The sequence below is a fragment of the Spermophilus citellus genome (genome assembly GCF_964194105.1).
Source record: "Spermophilus citellus genome assembly, chromosome: 4".
NCBI classification, from domain to species: Eukaryota; Metazoa; Chordata; class Mammalia; order Rodentia; family Sciuridae; genus Spermophilus; species Spermophilus citellus.
In genome coordinates, this window is record NC_138185.1 from 63,763,660 (window position 1) to 63,789,127 (window position 25,468).

General features: G+C 38.5%; 1 protein-coding gene across 11 annotated transcripts in view; it reads left to right on the forward strand.

Annotated features, from left to right (window-relative positions):
• AKAP13 (A-kinase anchoring protein 13) overlaps positions 1 to 25,468 on the forward strand; it is a 351,990-nt gene that overhangs the window by 157,226 nt on the left and 169,296 nt on the right. For all 11 annotated transcript variants that reach the window (XM_081292573.1, XM_081292574.1, XM_081292576.1 and 8 more), the window contains exons 6-8: positions 12,042 to 12,240; positions 15,782 to 18,803; positions 22,381 to 22,514. In XM_081292573.1, the coding sequence (XP_081148699.1) occupies positions 12,042 to 12,240; positions 15,782 to 18,803; positions 22,381 to 22,514 (3,355 nt within the window). The remainder of the gene's footprint in view (positions 1 to 12,041; positions 12,241 to 15,781; positions 18,804 to 22,380; positions 22,515 to 25,468) is intronic.

Genomic DNA, 25,468 nt, shown 5'->3' on the forward strand with positions numbered 1-25,468 from the left:
ATCATAACTTATGAGGGGTAAAGACAAACTGTGTGGATGTGGTTTTGGGGAAGGAGGGCAGATAGTAAGCAGAGCACTGATTTTCTGTGTTGGAAAGTCGATTTGTAATACGTCATCAATCTCTGTTCCCTCATTCCTCTTCTGTTTGTAAGTCTGGCTCTGTGTTATGATTCTGTGGTTTAGAGATGTGTAGTTTTTTAAATGTTAGGCCTGAATTTAATTTGTTAGTCCAAAAGAGTGATAAAGAGAAATTTCAGACTTTTTGTGTTATGTACAGACTTTACATCTTAAACCCTCAGTTAATTGTAACTCTATTAGATGTCATTCCAACCCGAAAGAACTTGTATTCCAGTGAGAAGAATATGACAGGAGTATATAATTACTGTTAAAGAGGTTAGTTTTAAAAAGCGTTAATAGAGTGATACAATAAGGACCTTGTATATTCCCAGGGGCACAAAGATCTTGAGTCAGTAGAGATAAATGGAAAGAGAGATCAGAAAACCAGATTGAAAGATGGGTGGATTGTGGACAGTTTGGCTCCACAGTGGCTTATAAGAAGATGAGTTGTGGCTGGAAAACAACACCAGTCTATAAGGTGGAGACTGTCTGTGGCTAGGTAGAAGAACTGTTGATGTAGCATGGCCTGTGAGAGTACCATTATGAGCTATGTGGCCTTGGTCATGAATTTTTCTGTTTGATTTATATATCCATACAGTAGAATGGTTAAGATTAAAGAGAAAGCCTTGGTGATATGGGCCAACAGAATACATGTTGTTCTCCCGGTGCAAAAAGAACAAATAAAAATAGTTGTTTTCCTTCATAGAGGAAACTTCTGAGCAAGAGAATGACTTCACTATTATTATAAAAAAAAATATGTAGTAGATTTGAAGGCTGGTAGAGATTCTAGGGCAGCTGGCTTGTAAACAAGAGTAGTAGCAAGAGTCCAGGTAATGCAGCAAAGGTTTGAGCAGAGCAGTACTTATAGGAACAGAAATAAGCGACTGCATGGGAGAAGCGTTGTAAACATGCAATCTACAAAACATTTTGAACAAGAGAAATAATATTGTTAGGGATAGCAGTGGCTTCATTAAAGGAAGTAGGTTTGGATTTGATAGTTTTTGGAATGGATGGGGCAATATAAAATTGAGGTTTGAAATTTGAGAGTGCCCCCTAGACATCTTGGTAAAGACATTCATCAAGTAGTTGGCATGTGAGGCAAAACTCAGACTTTGAGGCTAGACCGAAATTTGGGAGGTGAACTGGGTCTGTGACAAAGGATGAGTGAAAGAAGAAGACTGAGTTCAGAGATGACATATTCACATCTGTGTGAGAGGAAGAAGAGCCAGGGACAATAGTGGATGAACAGATAGTGTCTTGTGGATGCCACATGAGAAATACATTTCAAAAGAAGGCTTAGATCAATATTTTAAAATTCTGTGAAAATCAAGGATGATGGGGATAAAGAAAGGACACTGGATTTTTGAGATTTACTTGGCGTCAGGTCTGTGACAAAGAAGTTTTAATAGTGGTGGGATTGAGTAAGCATCAAGTTGCGAAGTCTGAAAGTGTTAGGAGGTAGATGTGGTGAGCGGCCTCTTGAAGGGAGGGGAAGAGGAGGGACAGGACAGAGTAGTTCAATGGTGTTAGGGCAGGGTTCCTCAATCTCAGCACCAATGACAGTTTGGGCCTGACAATTCTTTGCTGTAGAAAACCACCTCCTCCTCCAAGTGTTAACAATCAGAGATGTCCCTCACTTTGTCAAATTCCTTAGGTGAGAACACCTGGTCTATAGAGTTACTCAGATTGCTGCTGCTTCTACCCTCAGCAGAATTCCCTTTCCTCTCAGGGATGCTTTGTCTGCTGCTGGTGTGGGGAAGGAACAAGCCCACAGTGGGTGGAAAACTAAGGACAGCCAGATGGTTCCTGAAGCAGAGACTTCAGGAAGGCAGGAAGAAATAAAGCAAAACCCCTATCTAAAAAGAAGTTAGGATGGCTAAAAGCTTTTTTTAATTTTTTTTTAAATATGATTATCTTAGTTCTTGTTAGATGGACCTGAGAATCTTGCTAAGAATGAAGTTAGATGTGATTAATGTTTGGCATTTGTGAAAATTAAAGAAAGTGTAACCCTTTTGCAGGGACAGGGGAATGGATCGATTTACAGGTGAGTGAAAGCGTTACTGAACAGCAGTGAGATCTGAATAGGAACTTTAAAAATAATAGTAAAAACATTGACATCTTGAGGTAGAAGAAGAACCTATAACCCAACAACCCTTACACGATTATTATGTGTGAATTTTACTAAGCTTTTGCTACATTTCTTAACCTTTTAATTTTCCTTATTTCTTTGAACATTATAGAGTTGAAAAAGGTCACTAAACTATAATTTCAGTTATTTTCCAGTTATTTTTGTAATAATCTATACATCTGTTCTTTAATTTGCCAGTTTCTAGTTACTGACAGGCTGTTTTCAGTTTTTTTTATTTTTGTTATTTTTATTTTTATTATTAGTTGTTCAAAACATTACATAGCTCTTGACATATTTCATACTTTGATTCAAGTGGGTTATGAACTCCCATTTTTACCCCATATACAGATTGCAGAATCACATCGGTTACACATCCACGTTTTTACATACTGCCATACTAGTGTCTGTTGTATGCTGCTACCTTTCCTATCCTCTACTATCCCCCCCTCCCCTCCCCTCCCATCTTCTCTCTCTACCCCATCTACTGTAATTAATTTCTATCCCTTTTTTTCCCTTTCCCCTCACTTCCTTTTATATGTAATTTTGTGTAACAATGAAGGTCTCCTTCCATTTCCATGCTGTTTTCCTTCTCTCTCCCTTTCCCTCCCACCTCTCGCCCCTGTTTAATGTTAATCTTCTTCTCATGCTCTTCCACCCTGCTCTGTTCTTAGTTGCTCTCCTTATATCAAAGAAGACATTTGGCATTTGTTTTTTAGGGATTGGCTAGCTTCACTTAGCATAATCTGCTATAATGCCATCCATTTCCCTGCAAATTCCATGATTTTGTCATTTTTTAGTGCTGCGTAATACTCCATTGTGTATAAATGCCACATTTTTTAATCCATTCATCTAATGAAGGGCATCTAGGTTGGTTCCACAGTCTAGCTATTGTGAATTGTGCTGCTATGAACATCGATGTAGCAGTATCCCTATAGTACGCTCTTTTAAGGTCTTTAGGGAATAGTCCGAGAAGGGGAATAGGTGGGTCAAATGGTGGTTCCATTCCCAGCTTTCCAAGGAATCTCCAAACTGCTTTCCAAATTGGCCGCACCAATTTGCAGTCCCACCAGCAATGTACAAGTGTACCCCTTTCTCCACATCCTCGCCAGCACTTGTTGTTTTTTGACTTCATAGTGGCTGCCAATCTTACTGGAGTGAGATGGTATCTTAGGGTGGTTTTGATTTGCATTTCCCTGACTGCTAGAGATGGTGAGCATTTTTTCATGTACTTGTTGATTGATTGTATGTCCTCCTCTGAGAAGTGTCTGTTTAGGTCCTTGGCCCATTTGTTGATTGGGTTATTTGTTATCTTATTGTTTAATTTTTTGAGTTCTTTGTATACTCTGGATATTAGGGCTCTATCTGAAGTGTGAGGAGTAAAAATTTGTTCCCAGGATATAGGCTCCCTATTTACCACTCTTATTGTTTCTCTTGCTGAGAAAAACCTTTTTAGTTTAAGTAAGTCCCATTTGTTGATTCTTGTTTTTAACTCTGTGCTATGGGTGTCCTATTAAGGAATTTGGAGCCCGACCCCACAATATGTAGATTGGAGCCAACTTTTTCTTTCTATCAGATGCAGATATTTTGATATCAAGCTCTTTGATCCATTTCGAGTTAACTTTTCTGCATGGCGAGAGAAAGGGATTCAGATTTATTTTGTTGCGTATGGATTTCCAGTTCTCCCAGCACCATTTGTTAAAGATGGTATCCTTTCTCCATTGCATGCTTTTGGCACCTTTGTCTAATATAAGGTAGTTGTAATTTTGTGGATTGGTCTCTGTGTCCTCTCTTCTGTACCATTGGCCTTGTTTTGGTACCAGTACCATGCTGTGTTTGTTACTATTGTTCTGTAGTATAGTTTAAAATCTGGTATCACTATACTGCCAGTTTCACTCTTCCTGTTTAGAACTGCTTTTGCTATTCTGGGTCTTTTATTTTTCCAGATGAATTTCATGATTGCTTTTTCTATTTCTGTTAGGAATGCCGTTGGGATTTTTATTGGCATTGCATTAAACCTATAGAGTACTTTTGATAATATCGCCATTTTAATGATGTATGTTCTGCCTATCCATGAACAAGGTATATCTTTCCGCCTTCTAAGGTCTTCTTCTATTTCTCTCTTTAGGGTTCTGTAGTTTTCGTTGTATAGTTCTTTCACCTCTTTTGTTAGGTTGATTCCCAAGTATTTTATTTTATTTTTTTTTTTGAGGATATTGTGAATGGGGTGGTTTTTCTCATTACCATTTGAGAGGATTTGTCACTGATATACAGGAATGCCTTTGATTTATGCGTGTTGATTTTATATCCTGCCACTTTGCTGAATTCATTTACTAGCTCTAGAAGTTTCTTGGTAGAACCTTTTGGGTCTTCTAGGTATAGGATCATGTCATCTGCAAATAGTGATAATTTAAGGTCTTCTTTTCCTATCTTTATGCCTTTAATTTCTTTCGTCTAGTTGCTCTGGCCCGTGTTTCGAGAACTATGTTGAACAGAAGTGGTGAGAGAGGGCATCCCTGTCTTGTTCCAGATTTTAGAGGGAATGCCTTCAATTTTTCTCCGTTCAGAATGATGCTAGCCTGAGGCTTAGCATAGATAGCTTTTACAATATTGAGGTATGTTCCTGTTATCCTTAGTTTTTTCTAATGTTTTGAACATAAAGGGATGCTGTACTTTGTCGAATGCTTTTTCTGCATCTACCGAGATGATCTTATGGTTCTTATCTTTAAGTCTATTGATTTCCGTATATTGAACCAGCCTTGCATCCCAGGGATGAATCCTACTTGATCATGATGTACGATCTTTTTGATATGTTTCTGTATCCGATTTGCCAGAATTTTATTGAGGATTTTTGCATCTAGGTTCATTAGAGATATTGGTCTGTAGTTTTCTTACTTTGAAGTGTCTTTGTCTGGTTTCGGAATCAGGGTGATGTTGGCCTCGTAGAATGAATTTGGAAGTTCTCCCTCTTTTTCTATTTCCTGAAGTAGCTTCAAAAGTATTGGTATTATGTCTTCTTTAAAGGTTTTGTAAAACTCTGCTGTATGCCCTTCCGGTCCTGGGCTTTTCTTAGTTGGTAGTCTTTTGATGGCTTCTTCTATTTCCTCAATTGATATTGTTCTATTTAGGTTGTGTATATCTTCCTGACTCAATCTCAGCAGATCATATGACTTAAAAAATTTATCGGTGACTTCACTATCTTCTATTTTATTGGAGTATAAGGATTCAAAAGAATTTCTAATTATCTTCTGTATTTCTGTAGTGTCTGTTGTGATATTGCCTTTTTCATCCCGTATGCTAGTAATTTGAGTTCTCTCTCTTCTTCTCTTCGTTAGCATGGCTAAGGGTCTGTCGATCTTATTTATTTTTTCAAAGAACCAGGTTTTAGTTTTGTCAATTTTTTCAATTGTTTCTTTTGTTTCAATTTCATTGATTTCCACTGTGATTTTAATTATTTCTTGCCTTCTACTACGTTTGCGGTTGTTTTGCTCTTCTTTTTCTAGGATTTTGAGATTAAGTGTGAGATCATTTATTTGTTGGGTTTTTTCTTTTTTTAAGGAATGAACTCCATGCAATGAATTTTCCTCTTAGAACTGCTTTCATTGTGTCCCATAGATTCCGATATGTTGTGTTTGTGTTTTCATTTATCTCTAAGAATTTTTTAATTTCCTCCTTGATGTCTTCTGTAACCCATTGATCATTCAGTAACATATTGTTCATTCTCCAAGTGATATAGGATTTTCTTTCCTTCTTTTATTGTTGATTTCCAGTTTCATTCCATTATGATCAGGTAGAATGCATGGTATTATCTCTACTCCAATTTCTAAGAGTTGCCCTGTGACATAATATATGGTCTATTTTTGAGACGGATCCATGTGCTGCTGAGAGAAAAGTGTAACTGCTTGATGTTGGGTGGTATATTCTATATATGTCAATTAAGTCTAGGTTATTAATTGTATTATTGAGTTCTATAGTTTCTTTATTCAACTTTTGTTTGGAAGATCTGTCCAGAGGTGAGAGAGGTGTGTTGAAGTCTCCCATAATTATTGTATTGTGGTTTATTTGACTATTGAACTTGAGAAGAGTTTGTTTGATGAACATAGCTGCACCATTGTTTGGGACATATATATTTATGAGTGTTATGTCTTGCTGGTGTATGGTTCCCTTGAGCAGTATGTAGTGTCCTTCTTAATCCCTTTTGATTAATTTTGGCTTGAAGTCTATTTTATTTGATATGGTATGGACACTCCTGCTTGCTTCCGAGGTCCATATGAGTGATATGATTTTTCCCAACCTTTCACCTTCAGTCTATGTCTGTCTTTTCCTATCAAATGCGTCTCCTGTAGGCAGCATATTGTTGGATCTTTTTTTTTTTTTTTTTTTTTTGATCCATTCTACTAGCCTGTGTCTCTTGATTGGTGAGTTTAAGCCATTAAACATTTAGGGTTACTATTGAGATATGGTTTGTACTTCCAGCCATATTTGTTTATTTATGTTATGTAACATGATTTGTTTTTCCTCTTTGATTATTTTTTTCCTTTACTGTACTACCTCCCGCTGTTGGTTTTCATTGTTATTTTTTATTTCCTCTTTCTGAAATGTTTTGCCAAGGATGTTTTGAAGAGCTGTTTTTTTTAGCTGCAAATTCTTTTAACTTTTGTTTCTCATGGAAGGTTTTAATTTATCTTCCATCCTGAAGCTTAATTTCGCTGGATACATGATTCTTGGTTGGAGCCCATGTTCTTTTAGCGTTTGAAATATGTTGTTCTAGGATCTTTTAGCTTTCAGAGTCTGTGTTGAAAGATCAGCTGTTATCCTGATTGGTTTACCCCTAAATGTAATCTGCTTCCTTTCTCTTGTAGCTTTTAAAATTCTCTCCTTATTCTGTATGTTGGGCATCTTCATTATAATGTGTCTAGGTGTGGATCTCTTATGATTTTGCACATTCGGCATCCTGTAGGCTTCTAGGATTTGGAATTCTGTTTCATTCTTCAAGTCTGGGAAGTTTTCTCGTATTATTTCATTGAACAGATTGCTCATTCCTTTGGTTGGACCTCTATACCTTCCTGTATCCCAATGACTCTTAAGTTTGGTCTCTTTATATTATCCCATATTTCTTGGATGTTCTGCTCATGGTCTCTTAGCAGTCTCGCTGAGCTGTCTATGTTCTTTTCAAGTTGAAATACTTTGTCTTCATTGTCTGATGTTCTATCTTCTAAGTATTCTACTCTGCTGGCAATACTCTCATTTGAGTTTTTAATTTTGTTTATTGCTTCCTGCATTTCCAGGATTTCTGTTTGTTTTTTTTTTATAACCTCTATCTCCCTGTATAGTTGATCTTTTCCTTCTTGGATCTGTTTATGTAATTCATTGCCAAAGTGATCTTTCATTGTCTTGATTTTGCTGTCTAATGTCTTCCTTGAGATTCCAGATCATCTGAAGCATGTATATCCTGAATTCTTTATCTGACATTGCATCTGCTTCAGCTATTACCTCTTCTAAAGTTGAGTTGACCTGCATTGCTTGTGGTCCTTTCTTTCCTTGTCTTTTTATACTGCTCACGTTTCTTTCTGCTTTGTGAAACTATTGTGTTATTGATTTTCCCCCTATATATTTATATTGCTCTTGTATAGTTCCAGAGTCTCCCTTTTGTGGAGAAAGGCAATGTTAACAGTTCCCAATGTCAATAGTATATCATCTAAGCACACGTATTCCTTATTACTACATTTATAGCTAGATTCTATGTCTTCAAATGTTGGTTTCGATTATCATTTACAAATATAGTCATTAGTTTCATGAAAGGCACACCGTCTCTGGTAGCATGAAGAAAACTGAATTTCAGGTGTAGGATGTTATGTTTAGGGGGAAAGGAGTGAGCGTATGGGGTTAATCTAACGTAGTAACTTTGGATAGCTCTAACCAATAGATGGGTAATTTATGGAAGAATGTATAGATTCAAACTCCTATCTGTATTTATAAGATTACCCTACTTATGAATAGTAAAATTTAGGGGGTTGCAAGTGGGATAGAGGGAGTAAGAAGGAGAAAAACAAATATCAAGGAAAGAAAGAGAAAAGAGCGGGAAAAAAGAAAAAAGAGAAGAAAGAAAGAAATAAAAGGGGGGGAGGGAGGTGGGGCATATGCAATTCCTCTATATTATATTATTCTGGTGATTCAGATGTTAAAGACCTTTTCCATGCACACTTCTTGGTTTCACATATGCTGAGGTTGTGAGGACCAGAGGGGGAAGGGTAGAGGAGACTGGATGCATGGATCAAAAGAGAGAGAGAAGAGACAAAAAGAAAAAAGAAAGAAAAAAAGTCTCTCAGAACTCTGTTTTCTTTTCTTCCAGTAGGTGGCGTTGTCTATTCCTAGCTTGAGTCTCTGCGTTCAGGGTGGTATTGGCAGTCAGTGTGAGAGGACTTGAGCTTCCACCTGTGGCCTCTCTATTCTTATTCTCTGAGATGTAAACCAGGTGCCTGATCCCCTGCAGAACCGAGCTGGTAGCCTCGCCTACCTGTTAATAGGTTTTAAGGGTTGGTTGGATTTTCCAAGATGAGTTCCATCAGTTTTTCTCATAAGGTGTTTGATAAGGTGGGGGGTGGGCTGTTGGGGAGACCTTATGTTTGTCCAGATCTCGGTCAGGTGACCACACAGGTGGCAGCTGGGCTTCTCCTCCAGTTGGGGTGGTCTGCTTACCACACTGACGGGCGGCTGGGCCCCTTCTCCTGGTTGTGTGGTCTGCCTACCGTGTAGGTGGGTGGCTGGGCCCCTCCTCCAGTTGCGGTGGTCTGCCTACTGCTCAGGCGGGCGGCTGGGCCCCTACTCCAGTTGGTGTGGTCAGTCTACGCGCAGGTGGGTGGCTGTGCCCCCTCTCCGGGCCGTGTGGTCTGCCTACTGTGCAGGTGGGAGCCTGGGCTCCTCCTCCAGTTGGGGTGGTCTGTCTACCATGCAGGCGGGCTGCTGGGCCCCTTCTCCGGGTCGCATAGTCTGCCTACCATGCAGGCGGCAGCTAGGCCCCTCTTCCAGTTGGGGTGGTCTGTCTAGCGCGCAGGTGGGCAGCTGGGCCCCTTCTCCAGTTGGGGTGGTCTGTCTACCGCACAGGCGGGTGGCAGTGTCCCCTCTCTGGGCCGCGTGGTCTGCCTACCGTGCAGGCGGGAGGCTGGGCTCCTCCTCCAGTGTTTTCAGTTTTTAATGCTACAATACCTAAAGTTGCTGCTAACATTCTTATGAATAGAGCTTTGCCAGCTTTTTTTTTTTTTTAGTGGACTTAGTAAAGGTTTTTATACAGGTTTAATTCAGAGCAGGAGATATATTTATTTAAATGTTACCATGTTTCAAATTGCAAGATTCATCCCTGCTGTGCTTTTCTCTATAATACTTGCTTATCTTCTAGGTGACTTACTTGTCTTGATTGCCCTTTTATCCCTTGTTGAATATATAAGCTCTCAACAGAAGAGGGATTTTGGTTTTGTTTCACCAGCACCTTGAATAGTGCCTGGCAAATAAATACTTGCTGAATAAATTAATAGTGGATTTACTGAGACCTGTAGGATAAGATGGGTTTGGATGAATGTCAGTAGTAACAGACATTTATGGAAGCCAGTGAGAAAATAATTGCAGTGACAGGTCTTTAGAGGAACTGAGGAGCAACAACAGTCCATAGGGACAACGAAATGAGAGATTGAAAAGTTAGTACCTGGAGGTAACGTGACAACCAAAGCACCTTCCTCTGGAAGGACAGGATGGGAGAGGTAGAATGTAAATAACTTGTGGTCAGAGACAGGGACTTCCCAAGGTTTAAAGAATAGAAATGGAACAATTTAAGAATTAACTCAATTCTCAAGCTGAGTTGTTTTTCAGAGAAATTGTCTCTTTCTCATTTGGTGTAACTGATTTTTTTTTTTTGAGCCACTCCATTGAACTTTTAAGGGTCTAACTTATCCACCACACTTTTAAAATTTCATTTGTTCTCAAGTTGAGTTATTAATGACAGATATGATTTATGAGGTAAAAAAGTTTCTGGAGAGATAATTGAATTACTTGTGTCTCTGTCTTGATTTTTTTAGTTACTTTCATTTCAAAACATGACATTGATATCAAATATAACCTTTCTCTTCCCCCATAATCTCTTAAGGTACTTTACCAACGTACTGTTTGCTTAGGTGAAATATAATATGAGGAACCCAAAAACACCGGTGTTAAAAGAAAAAATAAAGAACATTTCAGATAAGGAGGGAAGGATTAATAGCATAATCTTATTGTTGTACCTAATATTTGAGCTACTAGGTGTCTACTCAGAATGATGTTTGAGAACTGTTTTCAGTATTTTTAAAGCTTTAAGAAGAAACAGGATTTTCTGATAAATACAGAAAACAAGATGAACAAGGAAGGAAGGCATACTAGGAACTATTTTTAAGTGAATGAAAGCAGGAGGAGTAATAGGCAACATCATTTTTTTATTTCTCCATGCCAAATAGTAAAGATATAGTTCTTTGTATTCTAATTCTTGAAAATCCCTTCGTGTGCATTATGTAATGAAGGCCCAAAGAAATTAAGAGACTTGTATAACATCATGTAGCTAGGAAATAACAGCCCTGAAGTTTGAATTCAGAAATCTCCAACTCTGTCATTACACCTTATATCAAACTAACAAGAATGGACAGTGACACCAAGGATCAGAACTTTAGAAATTTTTATACTTCTGTTGAGCACTGAAAAGGCTGCTTAACACTTGAAATGTGTGCCAAAATACTGTAATTGGGAATATGAGGTTGTATGGTGTACCGTTGTCTGCTTTCATTGCTGGTTTATCTTGTGCCCTGAAATTCCTTCATCTGCTGTGAAAAACACAATAGACATTTTGGTTTGTGTTTCATGCAAGCATTATGAGTGTGTCTTATCGAAGCAAGGGTAGAATTAGAGGTACTGTGGCCCTTACAAAACAAATTCACTTACCTTGATCCAAACAACTGACTTTTAATAGTGGAACTATATAGAGACTTCATGCTTTGAGGGCTGTGCCAGAAATGCTTTGTTATATGCCTGTACCCTTGTCAATTTTATTTGTATATATGTTTGTAATGAAATGAATTCAGCACAGTTTTTTGTTTATTGTTTATTTTTAGTGGTCCTGTGAATTGAACCCAGGGCCTTATACATACTAGGCAAGCAATCTACCAATGAGCTACACCCCAGCCCTGTTTCTTCTTTAAATTAAAAATAAATTAATGATTCAAAACAGAATCTTATAATTATATTAATAAGGATAGTATAAGGCATTTTATAGTTTTCTCTGTGGAATTGACTTCAAGAAGTTTGAGGGTGTTTCCTCCACTTATTACAAACGTTAAATTACCATTAAAGGGGTTGTAGCAACTGGGTATTTCTTCCCACATAATCTGTAATTAGTGTAAGGTATAATCTATTAAAGAGCAATTTTTAATTAATCTTGCTACTATTGGAAACCAGGCTAAAGCCATCTTTCTTAACACATTCTTATTATTTGGTTGTTAGCATAATATTAACTATTTTAAGATCCTAAACTTCTCTTTATCTTAATCAAAAGAATGTCTTTAGGGAGGAATCCTGTGGTTTCCATTTGCCCAATTTGTAACCTCTTATGAGGAGGATAGAGAAATTAGTTGTATTCCTGTATTATTGGTGAGCTATATAAACCAAAATTTTGCTATAGAGCCTTAATAGCAGTCAGGTTAGAAATATGATGTGATATTTGCTGGGTTAAACCTACACCTGGGAGATTGTGTTTATATATTAACCAGAGTTTACTTGCTTGCAGGGAGAATGCTAGAGAGCCAGATTCCTGGAGCAGTTTATCCTATGAAATCCCTTGTGGAGATTGTTCTGTGAGGCATCATCGAGAATTGGACATCTATACATTGACCTCTGAGTCTGAATCACATCATGAACCTCTGTTTCCTGGAGACACTTGCTCTGGACATATTTTTAAACTTATGAACATCCAACAGCAACTGATGGTAAGGAAGAAGGTTTTCATTTGCAGGTTTATGTATGCTCCTGTGTGTGTCCCTGCCTATCCCAGTGAAGCTTACTGTTAAAACATAAAATGCCTCCACCAAGGCCATGAAACCTGTAAAGCAGCATTCGTGGTATTAGATGATATCACTTAAGATACAGAATTAGCATTAGGGTTGTAGCAGTAGGGGGCTGAGTGTTTTAAATTGACTTTTGCCAGATTTATAAACACACATTGTAGATGTAGAAGTAAGCAACAACTAGAACTAAATTTTCCTGGCATAAAAGGAAATTTGTCTGTGTTTGGTTTAATTTTATAGAACGGAATGAGCGAAAACAGTTTCTGAGATTGTTGCTAAAGAACAAGAACCCAGTTTGCTCATCAATGAAGCCTTTTCCCAGCTGTTTTAGTGAGTGATTATAGTGTTGCTATATTTAAATTGATAGTTACATGGTTAAAAAGATCACCAAAAAAAATTTAAAATTTTATAATCCATTCAGTCCTTCAAGATAAAGTTGTTACCAGACATAAAAACATTACAGACTCCCTGGTAGCATTTATTATGAGTAGTATAGACGTCATATGGGTACATTTCTCTTGACCACAACATCTGAAAGGCTAAGTTTAATTTTCCATGTTGTTTATTTCAGAGCTGATTGGATTTGGATACAGTTTGTTAATAATTTCATTTAAGGTCATTTAGGTTCAGTTCAATGGCAGAGGCTTCTTTGAGAGCAGACATCATTTCTGAGACCAGCAGGCCAAAAGATTCCATAGTAGGGTTGTATAATGTGCCTGCCTCTGTCTTTTTGAATTGTTTGTTGCAAAGCAGTAATTTTATTTTCCTTTGAAGAGACTACTAGAAAATCAGTCCCCCCCCCCTTAGAACTCTTCTTACTAGGTGAATGATTGTCCACTTGAAAATAGCAATTAATAGATGTCAAAGCTACCAGAAAGGTATGGTTGGCAGAAAATATGAGCAGTTAAAACTGTGGAGAATGCATGTATTAGGAGCTTCCAAAATTCTTCAGGTAACATTACTTATTTCTGCAGATCTCTGTTTTGTAATGTTCATTAAATGTTGTGACCTGCTTTCATAGTTTTTAGGAAACTGTTGCTTTCAGTATGAATGGTATCAAGTTAATTTTGAATACTCTTTAAGTGTAGCCTGCAAGCTTTTAGTGAAAAATCCTTTTGTTTTTCCTTTTGTGGTGTTCTCTAATAGAGATACTTTAATGAGGATGACACATTTTACTCTTTTATATGTAAATTTTTACAGTAGACTCAGGAATTAGGAAGAGTCTCATGATATAGTGTGCAGCATATTTACTGAATGACTAGATGATTGAGAGGACAGATAGGTATGCATGAGATCATTGTAGTTGTTTGAATAATAACAAATAATAACAAATCACATATTTTAAAATAATTTTAATGTATCATGCAAATAGTATTCCTATAACAATTGCTGAAGTCAGGATATAAATTTACTAAAGACTCCTGTGTAATTTTTTTCCCCTCCATTTTTTCCTAAGACAGGTCTATATACACATGGGAGTTTTACATAATAATAACAGATTAAGTATATAATTTTTTCCCCACATTGTATTATAAATATTATTTTCTGCTTATACTATGGTCTTCATAGTTAACATTTATATAATTGCATAGTATTCCTTCCATCAGGTTGATGAACCATGATTATCTTAACCATTCCCCTGTGGGTTCTATTGCTTACAGAGTAAAAAAAATACTTTAAAGTTGCAAAAAATATTTTTGAGATTACTTGTAATATCTCAAGTCCTAGTACCCTCTGAGAGTAGTTAAGTTAGACATTAGTGCTATATGTTCTCATGTAAGTCAGTATTGACATCAAAATGTCAAAGAATACCTACCATGCCACTTTTTTGTTTTCTCCTGGAATTTGAACCCAGGGCCCCATGCATGCTAGGCAGTCGTTCTTCCCCTGAGCTATATCCTCAGTCATGTCACTGCTCTTGAAATTATGAACCAATATGTAAAAAAGTTAAACTAGATTGGTTGGGCTTCTTTGGGAGATTAAAGGATTCTTTGTAACTCATCAGTGAGTGTTTAGGATACATAGGCATCTGATTGCATCTTGTGTTGTGGATAAAAACAGTTTATGAAACTGGTTAGGATTTATTTATACTTGAATATATGAGACAGGATTAAAGTAGACACTTCCCCTTTAATGAATATATTAAAAAGCATCCTTTGAAGGTGCTCACAGTGCTTTTTAAAACTCTTTTATTCTAATTAGTTATATATAACAGTAGAATGCATTTTGACACACTGTACACAAATGGAACACAAATTCTCATTCCTCTGGCTATACATGTACTAATGCAGAGTCAGGCCAGTAGTATAGTCATGCGTGTATATAGGGTAATAATGTCTGTCTCTTTCCACCATCTGTCCCACCCTCATACCCCTCCCTTTTCCTCCCTCACTCCCCTCTGCCCAATCCAAAGTTCCTTCATTCTTTTCTTAAACACCCCCCACCCCCCACCCCACCCCCGCCACCAATTGTGGATCAGTATCTGCTTATGAGAGAAAACATTTGCCCTTTGCTTTTTTTGGGTTTGGCTTATTTCACTTAGCATGATATTCTCCAGCTCCATCCATTTACCTGCAAATGCCATAATTTCATTCTTCTTTAAGGCTGTGTAATATTCCATATCACATATTCTTTATCCATTCATCTGATGAAGGTCATCTATGTTGGTTCCATAGCTTAGCTATTATGAATTGAGCTGCTACATTGATGTGGCTGTGTCACTGAAGTATGCTAATTTAAAGTTCTTTGGTTATATGCCAATGAATGGGATAACTGGGTCAAATGGTGGTTTCATTCCAAGTTTTTCTGAGGCATCTCCATACTGCTTTCTATAGTGGTGCACCAATTTGCAGTCCCACCAGCAATATATGAGTGTACCTTTCCCCCTATATCCTCACTAACACTTACTGTTGATTGTATTCTTAATAATTTCCATTCTGACTGGAGTGAGATGAAATCTTAGAGTAGTTTTGATTTGCATTTCTCTAATTGCTAGAGATGGTGAATATTTTTCCATGTTTGTTGGTAGGTTGTATTTCTTCTTGGCTCACAGTGCTTTTTAAAAATAAGATTTTTGAGCCTTAGTTTTAATCTACTTTCTAGCATAATTTTCTATATAGAAAAGAATCAGTGAGTATTTCCTAAGTCATTTTTAACACCCCAGTTGAGAGGAAAATAATAGAAATGAGAGATAATTAGGGCTGGGGTTGTGGCTCAGCGGTAGAGCTCTTGCCTAGCACGTGGGAGGCCCTGGGTTCGATCCTCAGCACAACATAAAAAAAAAAAAAAGATATTAAAAAAAGAGAGAGATAATTAATTTGTATTTGCTTAGATCACCGTATCATGTGACCTTGGAAGGGCCAAGAGGGCAGGGAGTTATGTTCAGTAGAGTTGGGCTTATAAGTATCAGTGACATCTTCTCTCGAACAGCTTTTTAAAAAAGTTATCTTTGATTTCCTCCTAGAAAACAAACCTCAAGCAGATGGACAATCTTACGCCCTTAATGATGACAGCACAGGATCTTTCCAGTGTGCCCAGTGCCCCAGAGACAGATGGCCAGTTCCTTCTCTGTCTACCTGAGTCCTCCAATAGCCAGCAGCTTTCTCCTCCTCCTAAAGAGACTATGAGCACTGTGTGCTGCCACGGGAGCCCTTTTGGACCGATTGAGAATTCCTGTGATTTTTCAAGTGTAGTTGAGGAAGAGAAGACAGAGGGATCTTACAGTAAAAAAAATAAAGGCGTGGCGAGAAAAGGGGAAGAGGTGAAGCCAGCACCTATTATGGACTCTGGAACTATGACCAATCAAGGCAGCTGCATTCAGAGCATGCCTGACTGTAGAGTAAAGGGCACAGCTGGCCTGCGAACCTGTGGAAACCAAAATGAAGAAACTGGAACAAAGTCTTGTAGAATGGGCACAGATGAGGAGTCTTTGAGCATTGGAGGCAGTGTGCTGCAGGGAGATGTGGTCACAGAGTTAGGCACAGCCCAGCATTTCTCAGGGGGTGAACTAGCAGACAGTTCAACAGCAGAAAGCAGTGCCTCACAAGGTGCAGGGGAAGTGGAACATAGCCTCATGAACATAGCTGCTGCCACCCAGAATAATATGCCTCAAGCAGTAGAAAGTACACAGGAAAGATTTGAGAAGTCGAATATCAGCACAACTGGAGCCGCTGATGTACCAGTCATAAGTGAGCCTGTGGATAAAATCAGTGTTCCAAACTGTGTCTTTGCCACAAGTGCCCCGAGTAGTGACAGACCTGCTGAGTCTTCATTGGGATTTAGTCTTGGAGAAACCCCCATTGAAAAAACAGCAGAAACTGAAACTTCTGGAAGTTGTGAGGAAAGTGCTGATGCTCTAGATCAGAATTCTCTGATAATCCCAACTGCTACAAATAACAAGATTTTAGATGAATTAGAGCCTAGCACTTCCTTAGCAGACAGATGTGAAGCAGTGTTACCTTTGGATTTAATCTTTTCTGAGATAGAAAAAGATGTAATGCCAAACCAGGGATCAGAAATGAATTCATCTCATACTCAAAGCCAAAACAGAAAATTACTGGCTTATTGTGCCACTGGAGATAATAAACTCTGCTCTGACTCGGGATGTCAACAGAACACAGTGACTTCTAGTGGTGAATTGATTGCAAAACATTGCAGTGACTTGGTTAGCCAACCTGAAAACACCATGAAAGGGCAACCAAATACACAAGACCCATCTACTGCCATCTGCCTTGAAGACCAACAAGTGAATACAATCACTTCAGAATGTGTAGATTTGTATCCTCTCAAAGTTTTGAATAAAAAAGGTCAGGGAAAAGATTCAAAACTAGATACGCTTTTAACAAATGTTCTTGAGGTAGTTTCACCTCTGTATCCAATTGTGCCTAAAACTGAGAAAGAACTGGTTCCAGACCAGGCGGTGCCATCTGACAGCACTTTCTCTCTGGCAGCCAGTCCAGGCAGTGAATCAGTAACCAAAGATGACGCACTTTCTCTTGTCCCCTCCCAGAAAGAAAAGGGAACAGCAACTCCTGAACTACACAGGGCTTCAGCTTGTAGAGATGGCCTGGCTGGAGGAGATTTGAATGATCCTGATGAACAGTTGCCAGGAGACAGGGCAGTAGGCCTGTCCTTGCCCTCGGTTGCTGTGGAGCTTCAGCTAAGCATGGGGAATACCAGCCCTGGAAGACATGATGGGGAGCTTGAAGGTCCTGGCCCCTCATCAGCTCCTGAAGTTCTGACTAACTCTTCTATACTGAGTGTGGGTAAGGCCACTTTGACTTCTGATTCAGTTTTCTTTCAAGAAGGCAAAAATCTGGTGGTTCCAGAAAGCTCTATAGTGCAGAGACAAGATGACAAGGACAAAGCAGTGCCTTGTTCCTCCATTAAGGGAGACATGCTTTCTTCAGGAACATTTCAGGAAGAGCAGAGAACACTACCTCCCGGACAAGAGACTCCAGAATTCTGTGAAAAACCTACGTTGGTGGCCTGTGCTGAAGACAAAGCACTTCAGCCCAGCAGTTCACTGGGCACACCCTCTGCTTGTCTTAAGACAGAAACTAAACATAACAAGGAAGTGGCCCCACAAGTCTCCCTGCTGACTGAAGGTGGGGCTGCACAGAGCCTGGTGCCACCAGGAGCAAATCTGGCTACAGACTCAGGGCAGGAAGCCTTGAATGCAGAACAGAACAGCTCACCTCTGTTATCTGGTTTGCTACCAGATGAACCTGAGGCTCTTGACTGCAATCCACCTTTTACTCTGGATGTGGGAGTTGATAATACTGAATCTGAGGGAAAAACCAGTGTTCATGAGTTGAGTGGAAATGTGATGGTGGATGTTGCAATGGTTAATGCTCTCCGAGATACTGCTGGGCCCAGAAGAAAGGATAGATCACCCAACATCCAAAACATCCCAGTTTCAGAAGTTTTATTGAGCCAGATGAATGTGATCCAGAGTTTGCCAGGAGATTTACCAAACAAAGGTATGACTGGACTACAGGGAGCTGCAAACCCGGGGATGGTACCTCCTGATTGGAAGACAGGGAAGCAGGAGAGAGCAGACCACGGCTATTCTATGGGTGACTCCAAAGAGTCACAAATGGATGATGGAGCACTGCAGCTTATTGCTAAGGAGCTCCCCACACAGACAGGGCTCTCAACTCTCGATGACAAGGCTCCCACTGGCATGAGAGAAGTCACACAAATCTTGGCTCCAGGCAGGGAAAGGAGTGATGGAATGGTCTCTGTTGAAGCTGCACATGTGCCTGAGGGAGCAGACTTGCTAGAGGCGACTGCCTGCCGTATAGTGGAAGCTGTCATTGAAGGAGTCAAAGCCTCAGGAGTGCTGATTCCTGAGGGGAAAATCAGTCAGTTATCACCATCTGGTCCTGATCTGGGCCCTAGGACAGAACAGCTGACTGGGAACCCTGCAGGATGTTTTGCTGGAAGGGAGGAGCCAGAGATTGGTCAGCCCAAGCTGGCAACAGGTAAGCAAAGCAAAATACAAAATTAATATTTCAAGAAGCAGATTTCCTTTAGAGTCTCTGGGACATGCTGTAAAATACAGGTGTCTTTGTTGTTTGAAGGTCTTTCTTGCTCATTGAGTAGATTGCCAAGTGAATAGACACCACCATCAAGAGACGCACGTCGTCTTGGGGTTGGACAGATTTTGCTTCCTGTATTATAGACTCACAGCTTGATTGCTTAAGCCTGTAAATGCTCTGTCACACTGGAGCAGTTGCAACTTTCCAAACTGGAAGATGGTGCCTAGATCACAAGTACTGTAAAAGATGAAGGAATTTAGCAGATGTTTTTATTCACACGGCCTAGTTCTTTTCTTTGGAACCATAGAAAACAGTGCTGTAAAGGATGTGTTCTATTTACAAGCCTGAAACTCTTCCTCTTTATCATTCTGTCTGTATTCTGAGAAAATTTAGAGTCAGAGTAGTTTTATGAACAGTTATAAATAAGTATCATTTTAAACCCAGCACCCAAAATGGTGGTATGAGGTCAGTGGTTTGACTGAGGAGACTCCCTCCTTTTCCTGCCTGAGGGGAAAAACTCCAGTTCCATTGCTTATTACTTCTGAGCAGAGTCTGAGAATTCAGGACCCTGCACAGCGCAGAGGATAGGATGCAGGATTTCCGCCCAAGCCCAGTCTGCTGAGCTGCTGTCACCAGGCAGACCTTGTGTCTGCTTATCTTGGTGAAGCAGCTGCACTGAGCAGATTGCTCATACAGCAGCCCGTTCCATCTATGGGTAACCACGTCCAGAGACAGCAAAGAGAAACCACTGTTGCTCAGTGGAAATAAACTATCTGAATAAAACTTCTTATTGGGGGTTGAGACTGAAGCTGAAACTGGAGTCTGTCTTGGACTTGACTTCTGAAGTTTTTAAAGGTCAGTTGGATGCACATTCTTATACTACCATCTGCTACCGTTGATAGACAGAAGACCTATCTCCATGCCTGCCCCTGTGCTTTTGTAGGTAAGAGATAGCTTGTTTATCCTTATTATTTGATTGTTTTGATTCTGTTTTTTCCCCTTTTTAAATTTTGACAAGCTTTTATAGTATAGTACGTGTTAGGAGTGTGGGGTGTGGTGTGGTGAGAAATGGAGCAACAAAAACAGTTGCTTAAGAAGAAGTGCAATTTAAACACAGTAGTTAATTTCCCTGGTAAAGAGCTTTTAGCCATTTTGCACCCTCCGCCCTGTCCCAGCTGGGGGATTTAAGTAATCTGAAGTAGAATTTTTGGTGACTAAAGGTTTTTAGATTTATTAATGCTTTAAATTATTAGTGATAGAAATCTGTTGATCGCTGTCTCAGAATTTAAATGAGAAGGTCTCTACTGTTTTAAATAAGGCACAACAACAAGTCTATTTTGGGGCCCCTGGCAAGTTGGCATTTCAGAAGAATGGGAGTGGCTGTAAGTTGATGCCTGGCTATGTTCATTTAATTTGGGTGCTGTGTCCTTGGCCATATGGGTGGAATTATTTCTTCTTCTGACTCCATGGTCAGAATTTAACCCAAGCAACTTTGTACTATGTGGGGTTTGTGTCTGTAGTGCTCTATGAGAAAAGGTGAAAATGGAGAATTTCAAACTTTAATAGTAGATAAGTGTAGTGAATACACTAGGAAGTGTTTTAAGATTGTAAACTCTTTAAGAAGGAAGAAAGCACAAATCAAAATTTAATAAATAAATAAAAGGAAATTAAAAAGGAAAGAAAATAGGAAATTTCAACAGTGTATGTGGTCTTGGGGTTGGTGTATTTTATGTATGTGAATTACTTGTCCTGTTTCCAAAAGGTGTCTTCATAGGTTTACTGTTCTCATGATCTCAAACTATAGGGAAAAGTATCCAGTGATAAAGAAATCGGTACCTTCTTCAGAAATTAGGCTGGGAAAAGTCCCTGGTCACATTACCCTAAGAAAAAGCACCTGAGTCTGATCTCAGAGCCAAAGGGTATTTCTTAGGAAATTTACATTTCACTTGTAAATTTAACTATGTAGTTTTACCAGAGAGGAAACATAGGTTTAGCTGCCGATTTGGAAAGAGCCAGATAGAATAAAGGGGATGTGATCTCTCACCCATCAAAAGCATTGATTGCAGTGCTTAGGAAGTTGGTGGTGTATGACTGAACCATGCCAGTCCCACAGAGCTACCAACACCCCTCACATCTCTGTAATCACTGTTTACCATTGGAACTGGTTGCTATGTGCCAAGATACATATTTTCTGTTTTGGGGTATAGGAAAGTAAGGTTGTGCCAAGAATACCATCCCCAGATGAATAAAATAAAATTAAAAAAATCAACACCTATTCCTCCAATTACTCTCACTTAGAAATATTTTGATAAAGGGGTATTTCTAAAGGCATTGCTCAGTGAGATTTTTTTTTTTAACTATAGTTTATAAAACTTAGATTTTGATACTCTGGGCAAAGAAACTTCTTAATCCATTTTTAAGTTGGTAGTAAGATTATATAATTATAAAGGCAAGGACAGAAAAAAGGAGATTTATAAGTGTTCGTTTATATGAATCTAACCTTCCCAAATCAAAAGAGAACTTTGGACATGTTGCATGTACTTCTAGAATAAAATATTAATTAGTATAATTTATTCTTTGGCAAAAGAAACAAGCTTTGTGTTTTTTGGTATTTGTAGGCAGCATTTTTATTTGTCAGAGTAGTGGTATCGTGAGATCAATGTAGACCACAGCACATTTTTCACGTGAAAATGAGATGACAGTTCTGTTTGCATTTAGAATACTGAGACAAATTTGTTCAATCTTTTTTCCCTTTATACAAGTGTCAGAAGCCCAGATTTACCTCCAGCATCATTTTTATCACTTCCTTCCTGTATTTGTTTGGCCAAGTAACAAAAGCATCACTGTTCAGTCTGTTGGTGTGGCCATCAAGAATACAACTACATAATACTAGAGAACACATGTATAAAGGTTTTTTCTTAATAAAATGAATTGCTAGTCTTTTTTTTTAAATGTTTTGGTTTTGGAGAAAATAAAGAGTTAAAATTAAAAGTAATTTTCTGGAGTAGTTCCGTTTTAGTGATTACAGTGATAGGGTGATCGGGAGTGTGTGTAGTACAGGTTTAGAATAAGTCAGACTTGTTCCAGAGGGTTTGTCTCATTCTCAGTACAAATCCCTCTGGCTATTTTAAAAAAAAATATTTTTGGTATGGTCAGAATGGACTACTTATAGCTGTTAATCTGTTCCCTTACGGTTTATGAATTGACTTTTCCACATGGAAGTCAGCACCATACTCACAGATTTGTCATGGGTGAAATGGACATTCAGTAGACACTGAACCAGCTCTTGCCTTAGCTCCAAACCCATACAAAGGCTAGAGAAAACCACACAACCATGTGATAAGAGTAGCTCACTCAGCATGGGGTCAGAGTGACACCAGCTCCTGACAGCAAAAGAATACTTTTCCATTTAAGGCAAAACAAACAAAACATGAAACCTGGAGCTTGTTGTGTAAATAGTAAGTCCCAAGAATGAATTTTTTCAAATGCACTCACTTTATAACCCTCCTTTTCTCTTCAGAAATGCCAGACAGGAAAGCTGAAGATGAAGTGGATTTTCTAAGTAAGACCAGAGCTAGTTCAGTGTCTGAAGAGGTGGCTGTAGGGAATGGAGCTACCACACCTAGGATGAAACAAGGCCCAAAGACCCAGGCGGTAAGTGGCATTAGTAAGTGTATAAGCACAGTGTATGTTTATTAGTTTGGTCTCCTGTGTCTGATTTATGGCTGTGGTTTTTGTTTGGGGCATAGGGGCACAACAGTATCCCTGCCCCCTTTTTCTCTAATTCTGATATAGAAATGTGGTTGTTGTTGCAGCTAAGCTTTCATAAAAACTGTGTACCACAAAACAAAGTTTGAGATGGGCCCGCCTACGTGAATATCTTGGAGAGTACAGTGAAATACATTTCCTCCATGAACACAAGACTAACTTTTGTCATAACGCTTAAAGTGGTCAGACAATAAGAATTACCACAAAAGGGGAATCTGTAAACCTGTCTTAAACCTGACTCCTCTTTCAGTAGCGGCAAAAGTGAGGTTTTTGTTTTATAGCTGTCTAAAATATGAAGTGTTATCATTTTTTTGCAAAGAAAAAAGTTTAGTTTTTTTTTTCATAACACCTTTATTGAGATACCATAAAAACCCACCCATTCAAATAAAGGGCACATTCAAATAAACTGCACAGTTAAGTAGCTTTTAATATAGACTTATGCAGCTGCCACCACTAATGTTCTAACTTGACAATATTATCCTCACTCCATAAAGAAAGTCCATGCCCGTTAGCAGCCCATCTTTGCTGCTCTTCCCTCCCATCATCTTCTGGCAGTCACTTATCCACTTTCTGTTTCTACAGATATACCCATTCTGGAACTTCATATAAAAGAATTACCCAATATGTGGTCTTTTGTGACTTACTTTGTTCACTTAGTGTGGTATTCTCAAGGTTCATCCGTGTTGCAACATCAATCATTATTTCAGTTCTTTTTAATTGCCAGTCTGTTTTATGAATTACCACATTTTATTGTGTATTTGAATTGTTTCCACTTTCTGGCTATTAGAAATGTCACTGTGAATATTTTATGTACAAATTTATGTGGACATATGTTTTCATGTACCTAATAGTGGAATTGCTAGGTCATATAGTAATTCTATACTTAATATTCATTAGATTTTTAAAAATGTTTTTCTTCAGAATCTTGAGATAATTTTTTTCTGGTTTAAGGCTACTAACTTTTAAAATGAGATCTTAAATTCGTTAGAGGAAAATAGTACTCTTTACTTTTAAGATTCCATGCTGGTCAAAGAAAAACCTATAGAAAGCTGTAAACCAAGTTAATGGGCTAAATTATACTGCCCTTTGGAAAGTTAGTATTCCTCTGCTAGACTTGACAATGCGCTGTTTTTGCTCTTCAGGGAGCTAACTTGAGTTTTGTTTCTTAAAGTTACCCCAGTAAGTAAACAGAACTGTACTATCCAAACTTTCACGTGGTTAACCTGATAAATAAGCCTAATTTTATTGGAGTACAGTGGTAGGAAGGTGCTGACTGTTCTAACTGGCCCCTAATTGTTCCAGATAATATTCATGACTAATGCCTGGGTGGCTACTTGTATAGCAGGCATTTTTCAGATAAATGTTGCTTTTTGCTCCTGGGAAAAAAAGAACACACCCAGCATGGGTACATATGTCTTTTGTTACTGAAACCCCTCAGAATGGGAAGGAACAAACTCACATCCTCAAATTCAAATGCCTCTGTTTCTTAGTTCTCCATCCTGATGTAGTGGTTAGTATCATCTAGCGCCATCTGATGCTTGGCTATCTGCTCACTGCTCTCAGATGAGGGACAGCTCTTTCCTAAGTGTGTATTGTCTACTTTAAAGAAGAAACTTTATGATTTAAAACTGACAACTTTTAAAACAAAGGAACTTTTAAAAAGTTCTTAAGACATTCTTCTTCTTTTAAAGTCCTTTCTCTCCCAGTCCCTTTCCTCTTTTGGTTTTTCCTCTAGTTTAGAAGATGAGAGAGAATTCCTCTGGAAGGTCAGCATGCTACATTACAGATAAAAGATAAACCCTAGGAGAGTCATCTGACTAGTTCAAAGTCAGACCCAGCTGGAAGGAGAATTTGGGGTTTGATTTCTAACCTAGAACTTACATAACAAGGCACATTCCTCCCTAACTCTTTACCCTGGTCTCTGTCATTGGTGGACACATGTTAAGGAGCCTTGGAATCCTCTTATTTGTTTCTTGCTAAGAGATCTTTCCCTTATGTTTTGTGTCTGCTTCCACTTGGTGTAGCTGGAGAAAGCATATGCCAATAGGATTTTCAAGTCTAAATGGTGAAGTTTTTTTTGTTCCATCAGCATTGTTACAATAATGTGAAATCTGCCTCACTCCTTGTCACTGCTTCACTCCCTATCACTCTGCCAAACTTTCCCTATTAGCTATGAATTGAAGGATAAAGTTTGGATACAAACTTTAATTTTACCATTGTCTTATTTTCTCTCTTTTCTGATGAAACTCTTCATATATTTATTATGTAGTTTTCATTGAGTCAGAAAAGAGCAGAGGTCTGTAGTCCTTCTTTGTTAAGAGCAGAAAGTAAGTAGGACATTCAGTCTATATCATCACTAGTCACCTTTGCTTTTACAAAAGGAGCCATCACAGTATGTAAATGAATGAGCCTGACTATGCTTCAGTAAAACCTTATTTGTGGATGCTGCAGTGAGACTCTGTTCTTATAATGTTTAAATGTCATGGAAGAGTTTTCTTCTGAATTTTTTCCAGTCACTTAAAAATGTCAAATCTACTTAGTTTTTTTTTTTTTTTTTTTTAATGGACAGGCAGTGGGCCACTCACTTGCAGTAGTAGCATGTGAGTCCCTGACCCACAAAATACTTGTATATACATGGATGAAAAAAGAAAGCAAGCAGATTTCTTCTATTCCTGTTCTTTTTAAAAAATATTTTTGTGGTGAAACTTCTAGTTACTAAACTGTAAGTTTGGAGCGAGGGTTCCAGTTCTGTCTTTTCTGAACCAGCTTTTTGACATAAAGTCTGTAGAGCTTAATTTCCTTTTCTCTGTTCATCTTCTTAGCCTTACTCTTCTAGAATC